This window comes from Hibiscus syriacus, unplaced genomic scaffold (assembly GCF_006381635.1).
Source record: "Hibiscus syriacus cultivar Baekdansim isolate YM2019G1 unplaced genomic scaffold, ASM638163v2 tig00109926_pilon, whole genome shotgun sequence".
NCBI lineage: Eukaryota > Viridiplantae > Streptophyta > Magnoliopsida > Malvales > Malvaceae > Hibiscus > Hibiscus syriacus.
Genome location: NW_024062532.1, coordinates 734,577 through 760,808, shown reverse-complemented (window position 1 = coordinate 760,808; position 26,232 = coordinate 734,577). Strand labels below are relative to the sequence as shown.

The 26,232-nt window shown below is 32.6% G+C and overlaps 3 protein-coding genes across 3 annotated transcripts; 2 read left to right on the top strand and 1 right to left on the bottom strand.

Moving 5' to 3' along the window:
- Positions 1-2,429: 2,429 nt before the first annotated feature.
- On the bottom strand, positions 2,430-6,762 carry LOC120210652 (65-kDa microtubule-associated protein 3-like). The gene is made up of 13 exons (XM_039209352.1): positions 6,643-6,762; positions 5,641-5,724; positions 5,358-5,564; positions 5,033-5,284; positions 4,749-4,958; positions 4,481-4,636; positions 4,212-4,371; positions 3,959-4,110; positions 3,794-3,881; positions 3,650-3,723; positions 3,484-3,558; positions 3,088-3,373; positions 2,430-2,996 (listed from the first exon to the last, which is right to left on the bottom strand). Exons 2-13 carry the CDS (start codon positions 5,710-5,712, stop codon positions 2,509-2,511), a joined length of 2,220 nt encoding a protein of 739 aa, XP_039065283.1. The 5' UTR covers positions 5,713-5,724; positions 6,643-6,762; the 3' UTR covers positions 2,430-2,508.
- Positions 6,763-9,889: 3,127 nt separating this feature from the next.
- On the top strand, positions 9,890-12,943 carry LOC120210577 (ATP-dependent Clp protease ATP-binding subunit CLPT1, chloroplastic-like). Its single transcript, XM_039209281.1, has 6 exons — positions 9,890-10,181; positions 10,260-10,295; positions 10,422-10,531; positions 11,572-11,751; positions 12,523-12,650; positions 12,734-12,943. Exons 1-6 carry the CDS (start codon positions 9,988-9,990, stop codon positions 12,764-12,766), a joined length of 681 nt encoding a protein of 226 aa, XP_039065212.1. The 5' UTR covers positions 9,890-9,987; the 3' UTR covers positions 12,767-12,943.
- Positions 12,944-23,807: 10,864 nt separating this feature from the next.
- Positions 23,808-25,157, top strand: LOC120210740 (protein PSK SIMULATOR 1-like). The gene has a single exon (XM_039209436.1). The coding sequence runs from the start codon at positions 23,808-23,810 to the stop codon at positions 25,155-25,157; it is 1,350 nt and encodes a 449-aa protein (XP_039065367.1).
- Positions 25,158-26,232: the final 1,075 nt, after the last annotated feature.

The following is a 26,232-nucleotide window of genomic DNA, read 5'->3' as shown; positions in this document are numbered from 1 at the left end:
GATTATAAAATATTATTTTGTTAAATCCGATTTTATTGTCTCTTTCTTCTTATTGTTGTTTGTTGCACGAGTCACAAAAAATGGATCCTTGGTCTTTTACTTAGATCTATAACCATTCATTCCAAGGAAGTTCTACAGTGCGACACCTTTAATATATAATTAAAAAAAGACTTTATCGGTTTTGTTATTATTTAAATAACAAAACCGGTAAAAAATTACCTAAAACATCAACATTTTTAAATATTTTTGGTAAAGTGTCCAACAATAACAAAATCGGTAGAAAAAATAACAAAACCGGTAAAAAATCCAATAATAACAAAACCGATAAAAATAATAATGTTTCTGGTAATTTTTTACCGATTTTATTATTTAAATAATAACAAAACCAATAACATCTATTTTAACTGTATATTAAAATTACTGCACGTGATCATTTCTCATTCATTATTGGCTTTCACAAGTCTTTGTCATGAGGGACTTTCCATTTCTACTCTTTCAGAAGCATATTCCAAGCTCTTTTTTTGGGGTAAATTATGATTTTAGTATTTAAATTATTAGTTTTAATATGTTTTAAAGCATTAACTTTTAATTTTTTAAAAATATACTTAAAGTTTAATTTTTGTTTCATTTTAGTATCATATTTAAAATTTAACGTTAGGTTTTGGAAAAAATTGAAAGTTTAGGTACTAAAACATATCAAAATTGATAATTTAGGCACTAAATGCTTTAAGTTTTTAACATTGGGGTATTAAAATGAAACAAAAACTAAATATTAGGTATAGTTTTAAAAATTTTAAAAGTTTAAGTACTAAAACGAAACCAAAACTGATAATTTATGTAGTAAACGTACCCTTCTTCTTTTTTGTAAGGGTGTTTCCCTTGAATGATTCTAAGCTTTAGGATAATATCATATTTTATATTGTAGCGTTTGCTTCGGTTCTTGTCTGATTTTACAAGGGTTATCTTTAAGATGAAAGGTTTATGTTTTTATTCAAGGGAAATTTTAAACCTCATTGAAATTTAGCTTATTTCAGAAATAAAAAAAATAAAAGTCTGGTCATCTTAGTGTTAGAGAGAAAATAGTAGAGTGATTAAAAAATTAATGGTCAAAGTTAGGTGATAAAATTGATAAAAATTTAAACTTCAATGGCTAAAATAGGAGTGATAAGATAGTTGAGTAGTCAATGGTGTAATTTACCAATATATAATAAGCTTAAAACAATTATAAGAAAAATCAACATAAAGAATCAGGGTAATCATACAATTGAGGTGTTTTTTTCGATCTAATAGATTTCTTAAAGGGTAAACCATATATATGGTCATTAATGTTTGAATAAGTTTTTTTATTTTCCATTGAAGTTTCAAAAGTAATAAATTGGTCATTAACATTGTCGATTTATAACAAAATAGTCATTAACATTATCTATTTGTAACAAAATGGTCACTCCACTGTCATCCTCGTTAAATTGATGATATGACAACGTTAACAAAAATGTTAATGTTTAGTTTTACCCCTAAACTAGTGCTACAACACTAAATAAGTCATTGCACAATGATTTTATATTTAATTTATCTCAAAAGCTTTCTAATTTTCATTTTTTTCATTTTTCTTACGAAACGGAAATCATACTTGAACAAACCCTCTCCGTATCTTCCCCATCAAAGTTGCTTGGCTGTCGGAGTTCCCCACACTTAAATATACGATTATTGAATTAATCTTTGTTTTTTAGCTAGGGTTTTCTTTTATTTCATTGGAATTTGTAATAATTTATTATTTTATACATGGAAAAACCCATGATTATTTTTTAAATTTGATAATGATCGTCTCGGTTAGTTATATGGTTGTTCGGGTTCAAAACTTGGCGAAGAAAAATCTTGATGGGGAACATACGGCAAGATTTTGTTTAAGTGTCGTTTTCATTTTGTAAGGAAGGTGATTCAAATATAGTAGATGTGGACATGTGGTGGGGTGTTTGAAAAAGATAAAAATTAGAGTCTTTGAGGATAAATTAGATATAAAATCATTGTTCAAAGACTTATTTAGTGTTTTAGTAGTAGTTTAGGGGTGAAACTAAATATTAACATTTTAGTTAACATCTATGTCATCAATTTAACGAGGATGACGGTGGAGTGACTATTTTGTTACAAATCGATAACCTTAAAGATCATTTTGTTACAAATCGATAACATTAATGACCAATTTGTTATTTTTGAAACTTTAATTGGAAAAAACAAAAATATAGTCAAACATTAATGACCATTGGTATAGTTTATTCTTTTTAAAATATTTATAAATAAAAATATAAAAAAATATTATTGTATTAAACAATTAACGTAAAAAAATTTAAATTTTAGGATGTACATGAGTTGTACATACATCCGCCATTGCTCATAAGGAGAACGAGATTTGTAGAATAAAAATATCCTGATTGGGGGGGGGGAATATTGATAAGAAAACTAAAAGGTAGCATTCGCCACGACAATCGTTTGCAACAGTTTAGTCCACATTCAGCTCGCACACACTCGTACAAGGGCATAAGATGTTGTAATTTGAGTCTTAGAAAGTAGAGAAGCAAGCCTTCTTTCCTCAAAGGACTGTTCAATCTCTTCGACCGGCTTGGTAATGGCGAAAGGTATAGGTGCAGGAGTGGCTGCTGGCGTCATGGCAGTCTGCATCGGAACCGACACTGTCGAAGGTGTGCAAGGGAATGGCATCACCTTCGGGGTCCTATTTTCTTCATCCACAAAAGGAATTGTCTTCAAAGGGGTAGCGTATGGGAGATCATTATTCTGATGATGCATCTTGTGTGATTTTTCACCATTGTCTTCTACTTCTAGCATGTTTGTTGTATTGCTTTTCGCTGAGACCGCAGAAGTGATCGGTGAGAATGGCTTTCGAGCTAACAACGGCGACTCTGGTTCGATAGCATTTGAGGCTCTGGGAGTGGAAGAATGCTTTCGTACAGGAGTGTCAACAATGTCCAGGCCTCTCCTAACTGAGAATTAGTGAAAGGGTTCAACATATGATCACATAGAAAGCAATTGTGTCGTTCCTTAAATGTAAAAATGCAGAGACAGAAAACTTACTAGCTGAGAAGACTGTGGCGTCATCATGCCGATGATTTAGATGGTCATTTTGCATTCGCTCGTTTTTCTTACTAGGACGCGTTTTGGGAGTAGCCTTTGCAGGGTGAAGTGAATCGGGCTTATGAGTGGTCATCATGGCTCCTCCCAAGGAAACTCTTCTATTGCTAGCACCTCCAGTTGAATACCTAGGACCCTTTTTCACACTCTGAGGTTTTGATGGGCTTGGCTTTGATCCATAGAGTGCCTCTTGCTCTGCTATCAGCTGTCCCTGAAGTTTCTTCTGGTCCTGGAGCACAACAATAATGGCTCACAACAACATTAGCTCTATTTAGTGAAGAAACACTTCCATAACCAGTGGTTGCATATGCACTTTGGGAAATAAGGTTGGTATCATACCCGCAGCCTGCGCCGTTCTTGCTCCTTCTCTTTTCGTAAAATAGTGTACTCTTCAAGCATAGAAAGGAGACGAATCTGGGTAGAGTGCAAGGATCAGTTTGATACCAAAAGTTTTAAGCATATATGGGAACTAAAGGTTCTTAGTGTATATCGATAGAGTACTCACACCATCATACAAAAATTCGATCTCTCTCTCTTTCTCCCATGCCATGGTCTTTGAAGCTAATGCCTCCACCATTCCTGGTTTAATATGATAAAACAACTTCAGCACAGCGTAAGTGATTCTAAGCAAAACAGGCAAAACATTTACCTGGAAGTTTATTAACCAGGGCACGGGCTTTCTCAGCACGCTTGAGTGTAAGATGAGCACCTTTTCCCGCGTTATATCGGTTTTCATCCTGTTGAATCACAGACAATTAAGCAAGTCTAGAAGAACGAAAAAGATTACTCTTTAAGAGATGCCGAAAACGCCCACCCTGTTGTATTCCTCAAGCCAGCACTCCTCATCACATGCCGTCAACCATTTCTCCACCTTTTCAAGTATTTCTTTCCTGCTAAGGGCCTCCTCTTTGACCTTGGCAATTTGAAGTTCAATTTGTTCTAGTATGGTGGCAGCATCAGCAAACCCTGGATATAAATAGGTAAGATGGCAGTCAGTAGGAAGAAGGGAGCAAAGTGGGATATCATATAACCGATAATATGATGAACATAATATCGTTGTCAAGTACCAGACTCGATAGCTTCGATGGCATCTTCTATTGCACAATCTGAATCTGGAAGCAGGTGAGTCTTTCTACAGATTTCCTCTAGCTCTAATCTCTTCTTTAGGACCAGCTCTTTCATTTTGCTCGACTTCAACTGTTCCAACCGGGAAACTTCCGCCTCAACCTGCACAACACATTGGATTTACTTCACAATTAGTCTAGAAGAAAGCACCTACTACCATCAGAAATCTATAGAACAAAGAGAAGATCAAGTTCGAACAAACATCACTTACATAGTTTATGAAATCCACGGAGAGAGTGTTGGGTTCAATAATTTCATGTTCTGAAGCAGCTACATTACGGGTAACATTCTGAAACATCTGTTGCTCCCCAATAGGTGTATCCATCAAATTCCATAACTCTAACATGGTGGTTGCAAGATCTTGTAGCTGCCAAGCATCAAATAATCATTGTTACATGCTGAGAGAAGGGGAAGTGGGGAGGAAGGAGAATGTTGCAATGTACAAAATGCAAAAAAAAAAATAAAACAAGTATTTTTACCCTCTCCATCCTCTGTATCTTAACTTCCAGTAACTTTTTTATCAATGTTGCCAATTGCTCAATTGTATCATCGCTGATACTCGTAAACCCTTTGGGGTCACCTAAACTAGGATGAATCTCATCAACTGTCAGCATGAAATCCATACCCAGCACAGAGCAGAGTGAGTTCAATGTGTTAAGGTAATCCTGAACCTGCTTCAGGCGATCACTCTGCACAAGAGAGGGATCAGTTGGTGAGAAAATGCTTATAATTTCAAATAAAGACATAAGAAAGGGAAGTTGACCTTCTCTTTCTCAAGTTCATGGAGCTGTCTATGCAACTCTTCAAGCTTCCTCAAGGATAAGTCAGTTTCATCCACTACGGTTTTGGAAGAAATCGATACGGAGGATCCATAAATCTCATTTGTGATCTTTTGTATTTGCTCTAAAACTTCCACAAATTGATTTCTTCTTTCGATCTTTCTTTTCTTCATTTCCTCCAACTGTGGAAGAATCTTGCTGAGCTCCTCCTTTAAGCTTCCAGCGTTTTGATCAGACTGAAAAAGAAACGTTTAACCATAAGTAAATAGTTCAATCTAGTAAGAAACTTTTTCATCTTTCATTCCTGACCTGCCTAATATGCACTGGCCTTTCCCCCATTGCCGAGCAGATGGCGGCAAGCTCGGCTTCAGAATCAGCAATCGTCCGTCGCAGCTGAGCTCTGCAGTGATTTGCCTGATCTACCTTTCTTCTATATACTTCCAGGCACTCCCTTTCAAGCTCGAGCAGCATTTCATCACGGTCAGCATCTGTCTCCCCGACTTCATCCCAGATAATCTGATTTTTTTTCAAGGAATCAGAATCAACACTGGGCAGTTTGAAGGTGCCTTTTTTGTGGAATATTCATCAATACCTGAAGTTCGTACAGAAGGGTTCCACATGTTGTTTCCACCTGAATAAGTGGATCATTTTTCGGAGTAGACATGTTGAAGAATTCCTGCCAAAGTCAAAATCTTCAGAAATCAGAAGATACCCAAAGCTATACCCATCAGGGATTCAAATAACGGTTGCATTTATAGCAATGGGCGCTTTAAAGCACGAAATGGAAGGAAAAAAGAGTCATAGAAATCCCAGATGGCATATAAATGGTTCAGTCTTTCAGATCAATTTTAGCTGGAATCAAGACTGAGAACAAGGAAACTGGGAAAACAATTTGCAGTAGCATCCAAATTCAATAGAATGATTGTTCTAGACATTGAAATTCATCACTATTTTGGGCAAATACAGTACACGAGACACTGAATTCCCAGAAGTTCTTCTAAACTAAATATAAAATGAAATTAAAACCAGCATTTCATCACAAATAAATACTACCGCAAAGACAAAATGGCCATCAGAAAACCCTAATCCCATCAAAATCTCACCATAAAAAAGAAATCAACCGCACAAATTTAGGTAAATACAAAAGACCAATGAAAAAGAGAGTAAATCGTGACCAACAACCGATTGGTCTAATGGCATGACACACTAGATCCTTAAGCAAGGCCAATGATATTTGCGAAGGGAGCAAACCAAGCTGGGAAGACCACTAATATATTATCTGATCTGAATTAATCAGTCAATTGATCGGATACCGATGATTAATTTAAAAAAAAGTAAATCGTGATTCGTTGCACAAATCTTGGCTAATCAAACATGGAAAAACAAACTCATAATGAGAAATAACCTCAGCCTAAAGAAGAAAAAGAATCCCTATTATCATAAGAAAAATAGAACAACAGAGGAAACAAAAAGCTTTGAGCTCTGAGCTCCTCCCCTCCCCCTTGTTCCTTTCTCTACATTTTCTCGTTATCCAAATTTAGCAACAAAAAAGTAATATAAAAAATTAAAAAAAAAAAGTGGATTTGGAGAGGACCCTTAACAATTCTTCCACTGGAATGCTTTTTTTCTTATAAAGATCGAAGGTTTCGCTTTAAAAAACGCAGAATTCTTGCAAAAATAAAGGGATAATTGAGGTTCGTAGTTGGATTTACAAAGAAAAGAGTTCTAAGAGAGAGGGAGTGTAGGCGTTTATGAGAAAAGGACCGTTGGGGCTCTGCTTATTTTTTTTTTTTAATGATTTGGGAATCGATTTGAATTTCAAATCCTGTGAGGGGGATGCAGCGATCTGCTCCACCTGTTTGTACCGGATATATGGCCATCAACTGTTCGATTGTTTCCACGTATCTGGAATCTAACGTTCCAGATTTGTTAAATTCACAACGTTTAATTTATTGCTTGTCGTGATACCTACAGAGCGGTTATTTTATTTTCTAATGTTATCATTATTATTTTTTATTAGTCCGAGTTAAGTACAAATATAATATATGTTCAAAGATAAATCTTAATCATTTGACATTGAACGCTCACTTTTCTGACATTTTTTGTGTCCGAACCCGAGATCTCAAGGAATAACGACAATTCTTTTACAACTAAGGTCGTTTGGTTCGTACTAACATTATTAATTTAATTAAAGTATCACCGTCACTAATATTATCAATCAATTAAACACCCAACATTATTCGACTGGAGAATCACTCACTGACTGAAGCCTCTTATTTTCACGATCGACCAAATACCCAACAACCACGTAAGTACAAGGTTTCACGATTGACTGAAAAAGATTCTCCATACTGCAATCGTCAAATTTTTATAACAATCACCGCATGATACATGGCAGTTTGATTGGTGGAGATTCAGACAGTCATATACCATCAGAGTTTCAATCGATTGATGGTGTTGGTAGCAATCAACAACGATAACGAATTGAAATTAGGGGTTTTCAAGATTTTGATTTTTTTAATATAATTTCAGAAATATTAGGTTTTAAAAAAAATAAATTTTCATTTTAAGTGTTTTTTTTAAATAAAATTTTATAAAAAAAGTATCTTTTAACATCATTTACAGCCATGCACCTAAAAATATGTTTTATATTATTTAATGTATTATATTAATATTATGTCAAATGTAAAATTTTATAAAATTAAGATAATGTAAAATATAATTGTATAATTTTTTTAAATATTTTTAACTAAATATTTAAAATTTAATTTATTAGAAATATATGTATCATAAGAATAACTTCATAAATTTACCTGTTGATACTAATATATTTCCACAATCAAAGGTCAGATTATATAATATTTTTAATAATTTATTAAATAACATTATATTAATATAAAATACATTATGAAAATATAAACAAAATGACTAGCTATCCCTCACTGTTCAATAATTCAATTACAAAACGAAAAGCACAATCGTGCTATTGGTTGACCTCATAGTCTCTTCTTATAACTTCAAGCACAAATTCATTCCAGGTATCAACAGGACCCGGCATGCTCCAGTGCAAGCAATCTTGCGGTGGAGGCTTCCCATCGCGCCCACGCTTCGTTATCTTGTTCGGATCGGGACTCCGGTAGGGACCTGGATGACCGTCGTGCCGATACTCGAAAACTTGGGTGATGTCCATCATCCGCAACTTGGACTTGTTTGTTGCCTTCTTCGAAGCACGTTCGAAACCCATCACCTGTTGATTGTGCATTACGTTTGTGAACCCATTCTCTACTATTTCACCGGTTCCGAGTGGCTTCACTTTTCCGGTACATGATCCACTAGTATTCCAAGCCCTACCTTCGTAATGATCAGGAGAAAAGGAACGTACAATGGCCGGGCCGGTGTAATTGGGATGTGTAACGAGTGCTGACAGAATCGTCTCTGTAGACAGGGGCGGATCTTCATGGTGCCTGGGGTATCCCGGGCAATCCCTCATCCAGAGGCGGACCTCCATGATGCCCGGGATATCCCAAGCAACCCCTCCACAAGTGTCACCCTTAATACAAGTGTCACCCCTCAAAAGTGTCATCCTTGGGGTTCTTGCAACCCTTAAATTTTTGTCTTGGGTCCGCCTCTGTCTGTAGATATTCCACATGCGTCGACGTTATTGAACTTCATAGTTCGAGAACGATCCGGCCACCATAATTGTCCTCCGACGATTTAAGGACGAAATAAAGTATATTTTTATTAATTTAGAATGTTACGTAATTAATGTTTATATTTTTATCAAAATTTAAAATTTAATTATTTTTTAAACCAACCGCAAAAATTAAAATTTCTAATATTTTTATTCCAACATATTGTTTAGAGGCAATTTTATATTTTTACCCTTACTAATACATGAACTCTACTCAATTATGTATTTACATTTGATTTTAATAATCTAATATTAACATTCTTAAAAAATACTTTAGTTTAATTATTTAAAAATAAATAAAATTCATGATTTATATAGTGACTTATATAAAATATATTTTTATTATAATTATATTTTTATAATAAATTAAATTGATATAATTCATATATAATAAAAATTTGTTTAAACTTATTATAGTTTAAATTGATATGATTCATATATAAGTGTAAATATAATTTAAATGCTATATTTTTAATTTATAACACAATGTTTATGATCAACATTTTATATTTTCAAACTCATTTTTTAACAAAAATATCAAACAATTAAAATTAAAATTACCCTTTTGAACAACACTTTCAAAAGTTCATTTCTACGACATTTTTAAAATTTACTTTTTAAAAACAATGTCAAATTGATCCTAAAATTAGGGATGGTAATGGGTCGGATTTTTGGTCAACCGACCCGACCCGAAAATATACACCCTCCATAGGAACCCGACCCGAATCAAAACTTTTATATCATACATCCGACCCAGTATAATTAAGGATTTAAATTAAAAAAGTACTAAATTTTCTTAAGGAAATTACATTATTATTCTTGGGTAAGAGCTTTTTCACTCTCCATCTGAACGATTGAACCCGAATCAATCTGACTTCACCCCTTAAAAAATCAACCCAACTCAACATAACTTAAATCTGATTTTTTTAAAAAATCTGACATGATCCGATCAGAAATTACCCTCCCTCGCTAAAATTCATCTTGTTTAAAAACCCTAATTTGGTTTGGATCCAAACTCAATAGTCCATAAACAATTTTACGGTCCATCACCAACATTATCCTCCCGCCAAGCCCTCAAAACACTTCCCCTTCGTTTTCAGACTTGTAATTGTTATAGAGGGAGATCCGAACACTACTTCGACTTCCACGGCAAAGTGAAAGTGAGAGCGAATGGATATGTTCTGAGCCACCCCATCACCATAAATTTCTAATTGTTTCTATTTCTCCTGAAAAAAACCATCTCAATTAATGGGTACCCATAACCTCTCATCTCTTCCTTTTGCAATTTTCACTTGTCATTCCCAGCCCTCCAAACGCCATCTCTCTCTTCCTTTGACATCTCTTTATGGCAAAAACCTTTTACTTAAACCCTCCACCCGTTTCGTCTTTAAACGCCATTTCTCGGTCACCACTGCCACCGTCTCGCTTAGCCTCCCGACTGCGTAAGTTTGAGCCCAGATTTCTGTAATTTTGATTTCTTCATTGTGATTGAGGTTTTTATTTTCTGGGTTTTTTTTCAGGAAACCGGATAGGACCCCTTCTGAGAAATCCCCAAAGTGAGATACGTATTGTGGATGTGAATGTTATAGCGTATAAACTCTATAATATATATTAATATGATGGTTGAGGTTCTGTTTTTGTTAGTAATTAATTCTTTCAAATTGGGTCATTGTGGTGGTTAGATGGTCGTCGAGATCGATAAAGTCCTTTGCAATGGCGGAATTGGAGGCAAGGAAGCTCAAGTATCCAAATACCGGGACTGAAGCGCTTCTTATGGGAATTCTGGTCGAGGGTTAGTATATTCTTTGCCATTTTGCTCAGTACTTGCTGTTTCAGCATCATGTAACACACTTGACAAAATATTATGTAAATATTTATTGTGGGCTTAAATGAAAACATGTTTCTTGTTGGGGGATTGTTGTGAAGAAGTGTTAATGCATGGAAGTCTTATTTGTAATTGGTTCCCTTCAGGATTTACATAATTTGAAAGCTGATTTAGTCTTTGTGAATGCATAATTTTAGCAAATGGCAATGGTGACAAACAAATAAAACAATCATTCTTGTTTTTGTTGCTACTCCAACTCCATTTATATTTGATTTATTTTTTTTGTATTTTCACTTATGCATTGTGAAGTTGAAACTTGTAGTTCTATATAAATACGAAGGTTATATCAATGCCTCGGATACATGGTCTTCTGCTTTGAAATGTAAACTTCAGTGTTCTGATTAAAGCTGTCTAACCCCCCCCCCCAAACTCCCATTCAGGGAGAAGGGGAAAATATATTCCAAAATAAGCTAATATGGACAATAATTGCATGGAAGTCTTATTTGTAATTGGTTCCCTTCAGGATTTACATAGTTTGAAAGCTGATTTAGTATTTGTGAATGCATAATTTTAGCAAATGGCAATGGTGACAAACAAATAAAACAATCATTCTTGTTTTTTTGCTACCCCAACTCCATTTATCTTTGATTTATTTTTTTGTATTTTCACTTATGCATCGTGAAGCCGAAACTTGTAATTCTATATAAATACGAAGGTTATATCAATGCCTCGGATACATGGTCTTCTGCTTTGTAATGCAAACTTCAGTGTTCTGATTAAAGCTGTCTAACCCCCCCCCCAAACTCCCATTCAGGGAGAAGGGGAAAATATATTCCAAAATAAGCTAATATGGACAATAAAAATATTTTTTTGTTAACCTAAAATATGGTTTTATCACTTTATGAAATGAAGTTATACTGTGTCCCTTTTAGACTAGTCTCTATCATGTTAGAAAACTTTTCAAATGTTTACATTGTATGCCTATAATTCCTCTTTTTCGTGTATAGGAACAAGCCAAGCTGCAAAATTTTTAAGGGCTAATGGAATCACACTTTTCAAAGTGCGAGAAGAAACGGTGAGCTTACTTGGAAAGTCAGATATGTATTTTTTCAGTCCTGAACATCCTCCGCTAACTGAACAAGCTCAAAGGGCTCTTGATTGGGCTGTTGATGAAAAGCTAAAGTCAGGTAAAAGATATTTTCCGATTCTTCATATGGTATATTTATCATGTTATACAAAAGTTTAAATGGTAGTTGAGTAAAGAAGAAGTATTACTGACTTGTAATACGCAAGTATTAATCAACAAATCTCATTTGATTGAATGTAATACTAGTCACTTCTACTTGCATATGGAGGTGAAATTTTTTATCTTGAATTCCATGGGTGACAGATATTCATGATAATGTTTTTGACATTTTCAGAAGAAATGAGGATGCAATAAAATTTTTCAGTTCCTTTTTATGGAAGTTACTAAGGTTGCATAATTAATTGTCAATCTAGAAAAAAGAGCTATTCTTCTTGTTTATTACTGACTGACATGAGTAGAATCCAAGTTTCAAAAGAAAGCGAAGTATGATTTAATATCAAATTTTAATGATGACAACTGTACTCATATATCCTTTTGAGCAATGTGTATGACTTGGTTGCCGTCTTATAATTTTGAAGTTCATGATGTACATATATTAAAACATTATGAAGCAGTAAATGGTGAAAACTAAAATATCCTATCTGCCATGGTAACTCCTCAACAGGAGCTCATGTTTTACCGGTGACAACTTCCCCATTTCTTCAGTGCCTTCTTTCTATTCTCTAAATGTTTGACATTTGGTACAATTTGAGCAGTCTGCTTTGAATAATGTATTTTTGTTTTCTTCTATGTTATTCCTTACAAGAGGTATCTTATTCTCTTACAACTGTTATACCTCCATATCTAATTAAGATCATTGTGCTGAGTGCAGGTGAAAGTGGGGAAATAACCACAACTTACTTGCTTCTTGGTATTTGGTCAGAGAAAGAATCAGCAGGCCACAAGATCTTGGCCACTTTAGGTTTTGATGATGAGAAAGCCAAAGAACTTGAAAAATACGTAAGTTGCTTACCTTCTATATCAGCAATAACGTCACGTCTTTGTCATTGACATGTTATTGTGTTTTGTTTTCCTTCATGCAGCTTAACGAGGATATTGTTATGAACTACAAGTAGGTCAAAAGATTTCTGCAAGTTCCAACTTTGAACCGACTACGCGATACTTCTTGGGGCAGATAACATAGGAGGGTTTTCCTCCTTAATTGTTCAAAGTTTAACATTGATAGGTACCCATTGTTGTTTTTTTTTTCCTGAAAAAACTGCAAATGTTGTAACCTTTAGTTTTTCCATGAATGACTTGGTGGATGGAAATTATATTGATAGTTGTTTTTAAGCACCTCTTTTAAAAAGAGTTGGAATTTGAGCATTTAGTAAAAGAAAATAATATGTTTTAACCACCTGTATAGTTTACCCTTTAATCAATGGAGGTGCAGGTGGAGATGACACATTTTCTGAACTTACTGCATTGTTCACAACATTTGTTAACCCTGCTGCAGATAGGCTGGGCCTGGGCTTGATGCGCGTGTGGGTGTACTTACAATGATAATGAAACACGTGCAAATGGTATCATTTTTCTTTTAAGGAATGTCCTGCAAAAGTGGGACAATGCTCTTGATTAAAGCCCGTTCTCATTTACATCATGATGCATGAACTACCCCCCCTCCCCCCCAAAAAAAAGGTTTGTCCCATGTTTTCTTGGGTTTCACTATTGATTGCATTAGTCAAAAGCAATATTATAGGACAAGTATTGATAAAATAGATGGAAGATTGATTCAAGTGGTAAGTAACTTGATATCGTTTAAGTAAGTTTCGAGTTTGGATTTTTGTGTATGTAAAAAAAATTATTGTTGGGAGATTCATCCGTCAAAGTCAGGTGTGCAACGTGGGTCGGTTCGGATTAATTAAGGCGAAGCCTTGAAAACCAGAAGAGCGATAAAAAATTGATTAAATGATCTCATTATTATAGAAATGTCCAAAGGGGGCTTTATTTTTTTCAAATGGTACTATTAATAGAAAATTTAAGACATTGAATTATAAAGATACAAAATATAAAAAATTAATTAAAGTACATAAAAATTTAAAAATATCAAAGATAACTCCATCTATCTCTTGGATCCCTAGGTCCAACCCGGATTGACTTAAGTTGAACTCGGATTGACTCGGTTAGTAGTGACCCAAATATCTATCACGCCATTTGATAGGATTAGGGGTGTTCATTCGGTTAAAACCGAATCGAACCGAATCGAAATACTCAAATCAAATTAATCGATTTTTTTTTTCTTTAACCGTTAACCGAAACGAATTTTTTATGAAAGTATTAACCGAACCGAATAAATTTCGATTAATTCGGTTAATTTTTGAATTAACCGAATTTTTTTAGAATTTAATATTTTTTAATTAAAAAATAGTTTAGGCAGAAATCAAGGCAGTGCTGCCTCACCCATGCTCCACTACACCATACTCCACCTGCCATCTCATGCCCATACCTTACACAAAAAGGCAGAAAAAAATTATAACCGAGGAAATTGCAACGGATTTAAGACTAGTACCATGAGTCTTGGTGCAGATGTTATTGTATTTTCTCAGTGTTGTGGAAAAGAGGTAAAGCGGTTAGTCTTTGTTAATATTTCTAGGCCAGTATAATATTTGTTAATTCATTTTTATGGGTTTCGCGTATATTTTTAGGAAGTAGGGGGCAATGTCCCTTGGATATTCTGCAAAAAGCAAAGTAGCAGACACCATTGGATAATGTATTTATGAATATCTATTATCTAGAAAAGGAAGTGGGAGGCAACAGGGTGAAAAATATTAAAAAAATATTTAATTCGGTTAATTCGGTTAATTAACTGATTTCAAATCAAATTAACCGTTAATCGAATATCTAAAAAATCATTAACCGTTAACCGATCGAACTAATTCGGTTCGATCGGTTAACCGAATTAGTTCGAAAATTTAAACACCCCTAGATAGGATCCCGTTTCCTTTTGCTTTTAGGGCTAATAAGTGGATATAGGGTTTATACCCCTCCACCTAGTTTTCAATTGTTGGGTTTTGTCTTTTAGCTCTTATCTTGATTTTGAAAATTAAATTTATTAAGTCGTCTCGGTAATAAAAGGGAATGTTATTCTCATTAAAAGTTTTAACTTCGAGTACTTGCGTCTTCATGATATATATGTTATCAATTAATTAAGAAAATTTTGAATAAATATTATTTTGAAATCACTCGGACTAATTAAATAATTGTTGATGAAAATAAATAGATTATGTCTACTATTGGCGCTTCGTGCCTTTTGATTTGGGCGGAGAGCCATCGTTACTAGTTGTCTCCGGAAGCATCCCCAATTTAATCATTTGTTTCAAATTAGTTGGTAAATGTTGACTTAATTTTTTAGATTAGTTTCCGTTAGGTCCCTATTTCATAGATTGATCGATAATTAAACCTTATAATTTCGTATTTATTTTGATTTGATCCCTGAATGAGATTTATTAATTAATATGGTTTCAATTTTTGACTAACCCTGAAATATTTCTCAACTCTCTAGCGTGGTTTGACGATGAAGGATGCTATTGGTTTTTTTTTTTTTGTTTCATGATTTTGTCGATATTTTTACTTTTGGTCTTGTTGTTTTGTGCTGTATTAGTTTTCGTTTACTTTTTAGGTGTTTTGCTGACTTTGTGTTGTATTATTCAACATTATTAGAAGTGCCATTAAATGTGTATTTGTAGCCTTTAGAGATAATATATCTTTTGTTTTAGTTACCAATTTTTGACGTCGTAGGGTATTTCAACCTCTTCAATTGCAATCAACTCTCAAACCCAACTATGATCTTCATTTAGACACCTATTAGATTTATGGTGTTCAGTTGTTTGTAGTCGGAAAAACAGATAGTAACTCTAATCACGTAACGAACTCTTCAAAGATTCAACGTATTCAAATCACTACGAAATGGTGTTGATAATCAATTTCCTTGGAATCAATATATTATATCCCCAACACAGAGTTCTCTAGCTCAAGTTATGATCGAAACACTTAAGAACTATGTGTAGAAAAAGTCTACGTTGGAAAAATAGTAAATTTTATGTTTGAACCTAATAAAACTAAACCATAATAAATATGAAATCAAATCGGGATTTAATTAGGTCAAATAATCAAGAATAATAAATTGAATGCGGAAGCGTACATGAATTAATCGATAGGTTGAAATCCTCGTGTATTTACTTTGTTGATATCTTTCAAGAAGATAGTTATCTTGAGTATCAACTTTTTGACGGAATAAGAGAAAATACGAGATGATCTATTTCTTGGGAACTATAATCCCTTTATATATCTGTTTAAGAATCGATTATTGTTTTTACTTATAACTTCACCCTCATCAAATTAAAAATATAACTTTAATAGTATTTATATTTTTATTTCCATGATACTTCTAATACATTATATATAACTCACGACACATATCTAGTTTTGGTGGGTGACTCTCCTGGTGGAAATTTTCTACATATACAAAGACTCGAACTCGAGACCTACTTAAGTGATATCAAACCGCTTATCACTTGAACTAATCCATTGGTTTAATATATATATATTTATTGGCTTGCATTCAGTCAACTACTATTACATATATAAAAAAATGGTTGTCCCTTGTTCTCATATGTAATGGGGTAAGGGGGAGGTAAGAAAGTAGGTTGCCCCCAACACCAGGTTGAGAGCAGCTTACGTAGAAGACCTCCGAATTATGAAATACCCTCCGTGGGACTCGATCCTACAACCTTAAAGTTAAGAACCTTGTACTCTACCAATTGAGCTGGATAGTCATCTCTACTATTATATATATATATTGAGAAAATACTATTATATAGTAATACATTTTCATTGGTTTTGATGGCATCAAATATGATAATGATACTATATATATTGTCACTCATTTCATCAGGGTTTGACTTGATGGAAAAAGTATTTTTTAGGAAAGTATCACTATCCCATAATTCTGACTTTTGATATTGTTTCATCACTTCTTGTTGATGACTCAATTTGGATGGATGTTCACACTTCACACGGGGGTGGGTGCTTGCTCCTCGTGCGGACATCTAGGGGCCAGGATTCGATCGGGTTGAGTAAAAAAATTTTAAGTTGTTCGAGTTGACGAGTCCTATTTTATAACTTAGAGTTGACTTAAAAAAATTTTGAGTCAAGTCGAGTCGAATTTTCAAGTTTCTATTTAAATTTAATTATAAATATTTACAATATTAAGATATTATTTGATTTCGATTTAAATGGTTTTTTTATGATCATATATAATAAATATATACAACAATCCATTCCTATGTGATTTTGATAAAAAATACAATACATATATATAATAATTCATTCTTGTGTGATTTTTGACAATATATATATATATATATATATATTATAGAGAATTAAGGGACTCGACTCAAACTTAAAAATTCATCCATTAATTACTAAAAATTTTGAGTTATTTGATTTGTATTTTACAACTCGATTTGAACTTGAAAATTTTTCGAGTCAAGTCGAGTTTATGAAATTACAACCTAAAGTCATTTCGAGTCGAATAGAAAAGATCGGTTTTTCGACTTGAGTTTTACTCACCCTTATGGACAACCTTAGATGTGAGGTATAATAGATGTTATTTGGATCTGAGAACGTACACATAATTTTATGTTGAGGAAATAAAATTTTTAAAATTTTAAAAGAGAACGAATTTATATAAATTTAAAGACATAAATATATTATCAATAAAAAAATATTTACAATATATAATAATTTAAAATCTTTAAAAGACGATTATTTCCAAACGTCCCATGATCCATCCTTAATTTGGATTGTGATGTCACGCGGAGGATAGAATGTGACTCATGTTTATAATGAGATGCCTCTCGTATTGTCATCCCTAAGGCATGAACTTCACCTCCTGATCGAGGGATTAATTTATTAAATTAAATTAAAATTAAGATTAAATTGATTGAATACAGAAATAATATGGATCAAATGTGTAATTATACTAATTTTATTAATTACCGCATAAGTACTTCCGTTAATTTTTAACGACAAACTGTTTGATTGAAACCGCTTAAATAATTATATAATAATATTGATAAAATTAAATGTATGATGATCATATCGACCATAATCTCATAGTTAGGTGGTCATTTTCAATTAATTCAACTCCAATTCATCACCGCAACTGATTTCCCACCACTCATCAGCATTGGATCTTCACCACATATAGAACAAGAAAGTGGAAGACTAAATATATATAGGTAGGTATATGTCCAAGTATAATGATGGCATCACATTTCACAATTAGTGGAAGTTTGCATCAACCTTCTTCATGCTTACACCTTGTACAAGTTTTCAAACCTTATGGCTCTTACCCCTACTGTTTTATTTTAGGACAGAAAGGCCCGTAATGTTTAACATTGTAATCAATTTGGTGTCTTTTTTTTTTTTTTTTCTGAAGCGTTTTGCCCCTAATAATTCAATTTAGGGTAGAAAGACTCGTAACATTTGACAGAATAATAATTTTGTTCCTTATTCTTTTTGTCTGAAATATTTTAGCCCTCAACGTTTCATTTTATATTAAAAAATATTTATATTTTGAAGCGTTAATCGTGTTTTAACTAATTAATGGTTTTCATCTGTAGGGGGAGTTTTTTTTTTTGCCTCAAAATGAAATGCATGGGCTAAAATGCTCCAAAAAAATATGGGTCAAAATGACTCTTTTGATAAATATTAGGGGCTACTTTTGGCATTGTGCCTAATTGAAAATACCAAAATAATAAAGAAACAAAGAAGAAAGCTTCAAGTTTGACGATGCGCATTTAGATTTAAAACATACATATGCCATTTATGACTGGTTGTATATGTAGACAACAAGGTAGAATTAAACCATATAATTTAGGGTAAACTACATGTCTAGTACCACTACTATCAGTTGTTTCATTTTGCTCATTTAACTGTTTTCCTCATCACGAACCGAGCAACCTCAATGATAAATAAATTGTTGTTATTGCTTGAGGTCCCGAGTTTGAGCACCAGGACTGCAAGAGGTGTGAGCATTCAATGTCAAATGGTTGAGAGTTATCTTTGAACATATATTGCCTTATAATTTACCCAGATTAATAAAAAAACCATTTTTCCTCAAAATTATGTCAAATATTATGTTTTAGTTTCATTTTAACCATCCATCGTTTAAAAAATAACAAAATTGTTGACATGATTTTTTTTATTTTTCAATAAGGACATGACATTATTATATAATGATGTGTCAGTAGTTTTGTTAATTTTTTAATAACGAGTTACTAAAATGAAATTAAAACATAACGATATGTATAATTTTAAAAAATAATTTGGTGATCAAATAAAATTAAAATAATAAATGAGGTACTGAACTTATAATTTAGAACTAATATCATTATAATATGGTATGTGTTATTTATGTGGTAAAATTATGACGTACATCAAACATGACATTAAACCATTAGTAAATGATGCATGTCTCATGGTTATGACCGCAGTAGATCTTAAGATCTTCGGGGAGTTCTACTGTGCAACAGCCTTAATATACTGCTAAGGAAAGAAGTTATCGATTTTGTTATTTTTTTAACATTTTTGGTAAAAAAATACCTAAAACATTATTATTTATACTTAAAACATTAATATTTTTTAACATTTCCGGTAAAGCGCCTAATAATAACAAAATCAATAGAAAAAATAATGTTTAGGTAACGTTTTACCAGATATATTAACAAAATCGATAAAGCGCCCAATAATAACAAAACCGATAGAAATAATAATGTTTTATGTAATTTTTTATCGGAAATGTTAAAAAAATAATAACAAAACCGGTAATGTCTTTCCTTAGCCACATATTAAGACTATCGCACGTGAAACTTCCCAAGATCTTCATAGATTTTGAAGACCACAATATTTGGTTATGAATGAAACAAGTGACCTCCATAATAAATAAATTATTACTATTTTTTAAGGATTTGAGTTCGAGCATCATATATATTATGAGTGTGAATGTTCAATGAATTTAGTGTGGTTAAAACATATTTGGATCATAATTCTTAATAAATTTGAGCATAAAAATAGATTTAATATATATAAAAATATATTTCGAACAGAATTAACCGTTAATCGAATATTGAAAAAGAATTAAATGTTTTACGACTGGACAATTCGATGGCCGACTGAATTAACCAAACTAATTCAATTCGATCGGTTAATTTGGTTAAAACCGAACAGTAAATACTCCTATTTACCCACCATGCAGTATAATTACTTTCAATTTTTTTCATTACAACTACGTCTTACTAATAAATAAATACTAAAATTTAGAAATTATTAAAAAACAAATATGAGAAAAAAACCAGGACTATTGACCCAAAATTAGTCACTTATAGCACACAAGGACCAAAGAATGAAAAAATTAAAAAATCTAACTAAAATACTCAAACAAAATAAAGATATGATCAAATTTGACTGCATCGATAAACTAACTACAAAAGGGGATGAAGCTATTGAAAGACCACCGACAATTCGTAAATCGTAAATCAAAGGCAAGAGATGTGAGAAAACTATTCATGAACGCAAAACGCGTATCCACATTAATCTGATGGTACAAAGCAGAGAAGTTCAACGTGATAACAAATAACGCCACCTTGTTCATTCGTGATGATGTCAAATTTAAATATGAGAAAAAAAATAAATGAAATAACAACCAAATAACTGAAAACTATTAAAAAGACAAAGAAAAACGTACAACAAATGTAGAAATAAACATATCATAAAGATAAAATTATTTTTATTAAAAAACTAAAAAAATAAAGAGAAAAGACAATCAACTATGGATAATCAACAATAAAAATGATATCACTAATGGCTAAATAAAATAAAAAAAAGAAAAAATTGATTTGGTTTATAGAAAATGACATAAATTGTAAGGAAAAAAAAAGATGGGAGGAAGAGCAGTGGGGGTTGTCTCAGGAAAGGTGATTAATATACGGTTAATATATTGCATTATCGGATATATTAAAAGATATTTAATAAATTCGATTTAGCGCTTCCTATTATGTTGACAGACTAATAATGTTTTATGTAGAAAATATGATGGTAACCGGTAAACTTTGGTTATCGGTAAGTATCGATACATATATATAAGTGTCAATACTTATTTCACTGTGGAAAACATTAATTTAATGTTATTTTTTAGCGAGTTTTAAGATATTAATTTAGTAATTATACACGTCTAATGGTTTATTTTTATGTTACGACATATATTATTATTAAATTAAAAATAATAAACATAGATTTTACATATTTATTATTATCTTTGGTTAAAATTGTTAAATTTAAATTTAAATTCTAAATAATATTTTATAAAATATCAAAACAATCAAATAATTTTTTGTGTAAATGAAATTATTAAATTAATATTGTAGGTGGAAAACATGAAACACTATTAAAAGTTTTTGAAACATAAATTATATAACTTTCAACAAAGTATCGATACATTTTTATAAAAAGTATCTATACTTTCAACATATTAGGTAAATTTTATCGGTTTTATCATAATGAAACTGATTTTGTCATATTTTTACCTGTAATATTGTAAAGTATCGATCCTTTTTATAAAAAGGATCGCTACTTTACAATATAACAGATAAAAATATGATGTAATAGGTAGCACTTATATAATATAATAGGTAGCGCTTATATAATGTAATAGGTAGCGCTTATATAATAAAATAGGTTAATTACTAGAAACATTTTCAAGCACAGTAACATATTAAGTACCGCTTATATAATGTAATAGGTACCGCTTATATAATGTAATAGGTAGCGCTTATATAATAAAATAAGTTAATTACTGTAAACATTATCAAGCACTTCAACAAATCTGATAAATTTTATCGGCTTTGTCATAATGAAACTGATTTTGTTTTATTTTTACTTGTTATATTGTAAAGTATCGATATATTTTTATAAAGTATCAATACTTTATAGGCGCTATTACTATTTTTTTTAAATTCTAAAAGTGTCGATACTTATTTAAATAGAATCGACACTTTCAACATATCCGGTAGGTAGTTTAATGTAATAGGTAGCGCCTATTTTTTTTACCGTTTACATTATTATACTTGATAATGTTTCCAGTAAATAATCGATTATGTTATCCTTGGTAATTCCAAAAGTGTCGATACTTATTTAAATGGAATCGATACTTTCAACATATCTTGTAGGTAGTTTAATGTAATAGATAACGCCTATTTTTTTTACCGTTTACATTATTATACTGGATAATGTTTTCAGTAAATAATCGGTTATGTTATTCTTGATAATATTTTAGGCGTTTACCTAATATATTGTAATAACAAATTAAATTATTAACATATTTTATTATATAAGCACTACCTATTACTTTATATAAGCGCTACCTAATATGTTATTGTGCTTGATAATGTTTCCAGTAATTAACCTATTTTATTATATAAACGCTACATATTATATTATATAAGTTTTACCTAATATGTTATTGTGCTTTATAATGTTTCCAGTAATTAACCTATTTTATTATATAAGCGCTACCTATTACATTATATAAGCGGTACCTAATATATTATTGTGCTTGATAATAGTTCCGGTTAAATGATATAACATAATCGGTTTAAATTTTAACCGGTCACATCATTTTTTAACCGTTTTTTTAATACCGCACCTCATAACTTCCGAAAAGTAGTGTGAGGGTTCAGAGGTTGAAAGAAAAATGAAAGAAGATACTTTTACTCAAGTGGGTATCATTTGACTTAATTAAATTAAATTATTAAACCACAAAATGCTTTTCTTTTACTGTCCTTTTACCATCATTCATTTTATTTTATTTAATTATAAATAAATAAATAAAAGATAAAATTACATAAGAGGTCATGTACTTTTGAAAAATAATCAATGTATTTCACGTATTATTTTTTCTTTTAATATGACATTTCAATTCAGAAAGTAAATTCAATTTGACCCTTTGACTAATGTTTTTTAATCTTTGACTGTTACGGTGTTGATGTGACAGTCCACAGTGTTGAGATACAATATAGGGTGGCAAATGAACATGACATATGACATGACAAATTGGGTAAATTGATATTTCAAATATGGCATATGAACTGTCATGTCAGCACCGTGGACCGTTAGGTCATCATTGTGAACTGACACGCCAATATTGTAACGATCAACGACAAAAAACGTTGGTCAAAAGGTCACATTAAATTTATTTTTTGAGTTGGAGAACCACATTAAGAGAAAAAAATAATACAAGTGACACAATATATTTAAAAAAAATAGAGACATCTAATGTTTTTTCCCTAAATAAAACTATTTGTAATGGTTTTGCTATTTCTATAATGGGCAATGGCCTCAATCAAGATTTCAAACTCAATCAGGGTTTTAAATTATGGACCAAAAACGCGATAGCGGTTTTTATATTGCGGTAGCGCTATCGTCCGAAATCGATTTTTATAATTTTTGTGGTGGGTAATGGATTCACACTAATAGCGGTATGTCGCGCCCGTAATATAATGGTTAACGGTGGATTGCGCCGATCACGGGACACTATAAACGTTATTCCAACCGTAATTCTAATTTTTAACTGTAATTTTTTTTATTTCAAAAAATGAAAGGTCGGAGAAGAGGAGTTGAGAGTAAAAGCATATTTTTTTTTCTTTTTAAGACAATGAAATCGGGCGAGAAGGAAGAGGAAGCAGAAAGGTCGGGGAAGGGGAGGGGTTGCTTTATTTTTTTTAATAATTTTTAAAATATAATTTTAAAGAATATATTAATTTAACATCTCTTACTTTTAGAATTTATAATTTAATCCTTAGTTTAAAATGTGATAAACACGACCGATCGAAAACATAATTGCGAACCTATTTAAAACCCCAGGCTCAACGTCCCACGACCTTCAAATCTGCAAAATTCTCAAGCTTTCTTTCATCCACCATCATCCTCATATCTCTTCAATCATTTCTCCTTTTCAAAAGAATTTTATTCCACTCCACTAACCCACCCTTTCTTTTTCATTTCTTCCGGTGGATTCATCTTCTTCTTTCTTGATTATTTTTTCCAGAAACGAAATCCATGGCCCTTGAAACCTGGTTGATTAAAGTTAAGGAAACCATATCCAATTCCAAGGCTTCAAAGCATAAAAAACCCAACTTTGTCGGGGTTTTGTCCTTTGAAATCGCCGGACTTATGTCGAAGCTTCTGCAACTTTGGAATTGTCTTTCGGACAAGAACATGATTCGGCTTCGACATGAATCCATGTCTCTCGAAGGAATCCGCAAGATTGTATCGAACGACGAGTCTTTCCTGTTGGGGTTAGCGTGTGCTGAAATGGCTGAGAATCTCAGGCTGGTATCAAATTCTATTTCCAGGATGAGCAGCAAGTGCCGGGATCCAAATCTTCGGTGTTTCGATCGGTGGTTCGATGAGTTCGCCAACTCGGGTCACGATAGCCATGGATGGGTTCTGAGTTCCAGAGATATGGAAGCTAAGAAGACGAAGATGGACAAGTACGTGACCATTACGGTGACTTTGTACAAAGAAATGGTGGAGTTAACCACAATCGAAAACAGTTTTAGAAAGTCATTCCAATTTAAAGAACACGAATCTTCAACAAAAGAGCAAAAGATCGTTGATCTACAGCAAAAACTTTTCTGGCAAAAGCAAGAGATTAAGTACTTAAAAGAGAGATCTTTATGGAACAAAAGCTTTGACGAGGTTGTCCCCATGCTTGTTAGAACGACTTTCACAATTTTGGGAAGAATGAAGCTTGTTTTCGGCTTCGAGTACCCGCCTTTGTTACCTCGAAGCCTATCAACTTCGGCAACCGTTCATCCGATCGTATCAGGCCCATCGAGGAGTTGTTCAAAGCAAGAAGCAAAAAAGACAGTCGGGTTCTTCGAGTCGAACTCGAAGGTTCTTAGGCCTCCTCCATGTACGTTAGGTGGCGCAGGGCTGGCTTTGCACTACGCGAATTTGATCATCGTAATGGAGAAGATGATCAAGTCGCTGCATTCCGTCGGCCCCGACTCGAGGGACGATCTTTATTCGATGCTGCCTAGCAGTATTCGATCGACTCTTGGGGGTAGACTAAAAGGAGTAGGGTTCTCGGCCAGTGATCCGGTGCTTGCCGGTGAATGGAGAGCAGCTTTGAGGAACATCATGGGTTGGCTATCGCCATTGGCACACAACATGATCAAATGGCAAAGTGAAAGGAGCTTTGAGCACCAGAATTTGTTGCCTAAAACGAATGTTCTTCATCTTCAAAGTCTCTACTTTGCAGACAAAGAAAAGACTGAAGCAGCCATTACCGAGCTGCTAGTGGGTTTGAATTACATTTGGAGATTCGAAAGGGAGATGACAGCAAAGGCCTTGTTCGAGTGCAGCAACTTCAATGGGTTGTTGAATTCACAAAGTTGCAGATGATTAGGAACCAAATAGGCTTAGTCTTCTAATTTTCTTCCGTTTCAGATTTTGTTTTGCTTTCTGCAATTTCTATACGAGGAGCCACTGAGTTTCAGGGTTTTGTTTCCCCCCCATTCTCACCCTTTATCTGTATATGGTATAATGTAAAATGAAATGAAGTGAGTAAAATCTCATAATATTGCATGAACTTTCATTCATGTTCATTAGCTTATGGAGTAGTTTAATTATGGGTTAAGTACACAAATAGTCCCGATTATTTAAGTCATTCGACTATCAAAAGTTATCAAATGAACACCCGATTATTCGTTATGTTCCAAACTCATCATTTTCTGTTGAAAAATTGATGGTATTCTCAGCTGAATTTTGATCTACTGACTGTGATGTGATAAAACTTGATCCCAGAATCTCAAACGGCTATCATATCTCAGTCATCATATCATCGTCCAGTTTAGACAACCGTCAATTTTTTAACGAAAAATGACGAGTTTAGAACATAATGAATAATCATGTGACTATTTTGTAACTTTTAATAGTCAATGTACTAAATAAAGCAACATTATATAATCGGAAGAATATTTTGTAAAATTTAATAGTTAAAAGACCTAATAAAATAATACTCTATAATCGGGGACCATTTGTGTGCTTTACCCTTTATGAGATGGTTCTTTCAATAGATTTTCTTCCAATCAAGCCCATTTCAGAAACAGACAAATAGTAGAAGGGCCTGCCGTTCGTAGTTCTATTTTCAATTTCAATTCATTGACCCTACTTCGTAATTTATATATAATTCTATATATTTTAGTCTTAATATATAAATAAGTACCTAAACCCAGACAATGTTCATTTATTAGAGAGTTAATAGTATATTATCTATATAAATACTCGGGATGATTACTGATAATTCTCAAAATAAATCAACATCTTTTCTAAAACTCCGTATCATGATTTCTTAATCTTTAAGATAATATTTATTTACTTGTATCAATAACGAAACTTTCGTATTAAACTTTTGAGGGTGGCAAAACATTTTTCTTACCCTGACAACACATAGGTGCTTGACATGCATCGTCATGTG

Bases quoted from the DNA above. Each gene is read 5' to 3' on its own strand.
- LOC120210652 (XM_039209352.1), bottom strand. From the start codon at position 5,712: ATGTCTACTCCGAAAAATGATCCACTTATTCAGGTGGAAACAACATGT. The intron at 4,372-4,480 runs GTAAGTGATGTT...TGTGTTGTGCAG, and splicing joins CCGTGGATTTCATAAACTAT to GTTGAGGCGGAAGTTTCCCG. The intron at 3,559-3,649 runs GTGAGTACTCTA...CACTCTACCCAG, and splicing joins TCGAATTTTTGTATGATGGT to ATTCGTCTCCTTTCTATGCT.
- LOC120210577 (XM_039209281.1), top strand. From the start codon at position 9,988: ATGGGTACCCATAACCTCTCATCTCTTCCTTTTGCAATTTTCACTTGT. The intron at 10,182-10,259 runs GTAAGTTTGAGC...GTTTTTTTTCAG, and splicing joins TCGCTTAGCCTCCCGACTGC to GAAACCGGATAGGACCCCTT. The intron at 12,651-12,733 runs GTAAGTTGCTTA...TCCTTCATGCAG, and splicing joins CCAAAGAACTTGAAAAATAC to CTTAACGAGGATATTGTTAT.
- LOC120210740 (XM_039209436.1), top strand. From the start codon at position 23,808: ATGGCCCTTGAAACCTGGTTGATTAAAGTTAAGGAAACCATATCCAAT.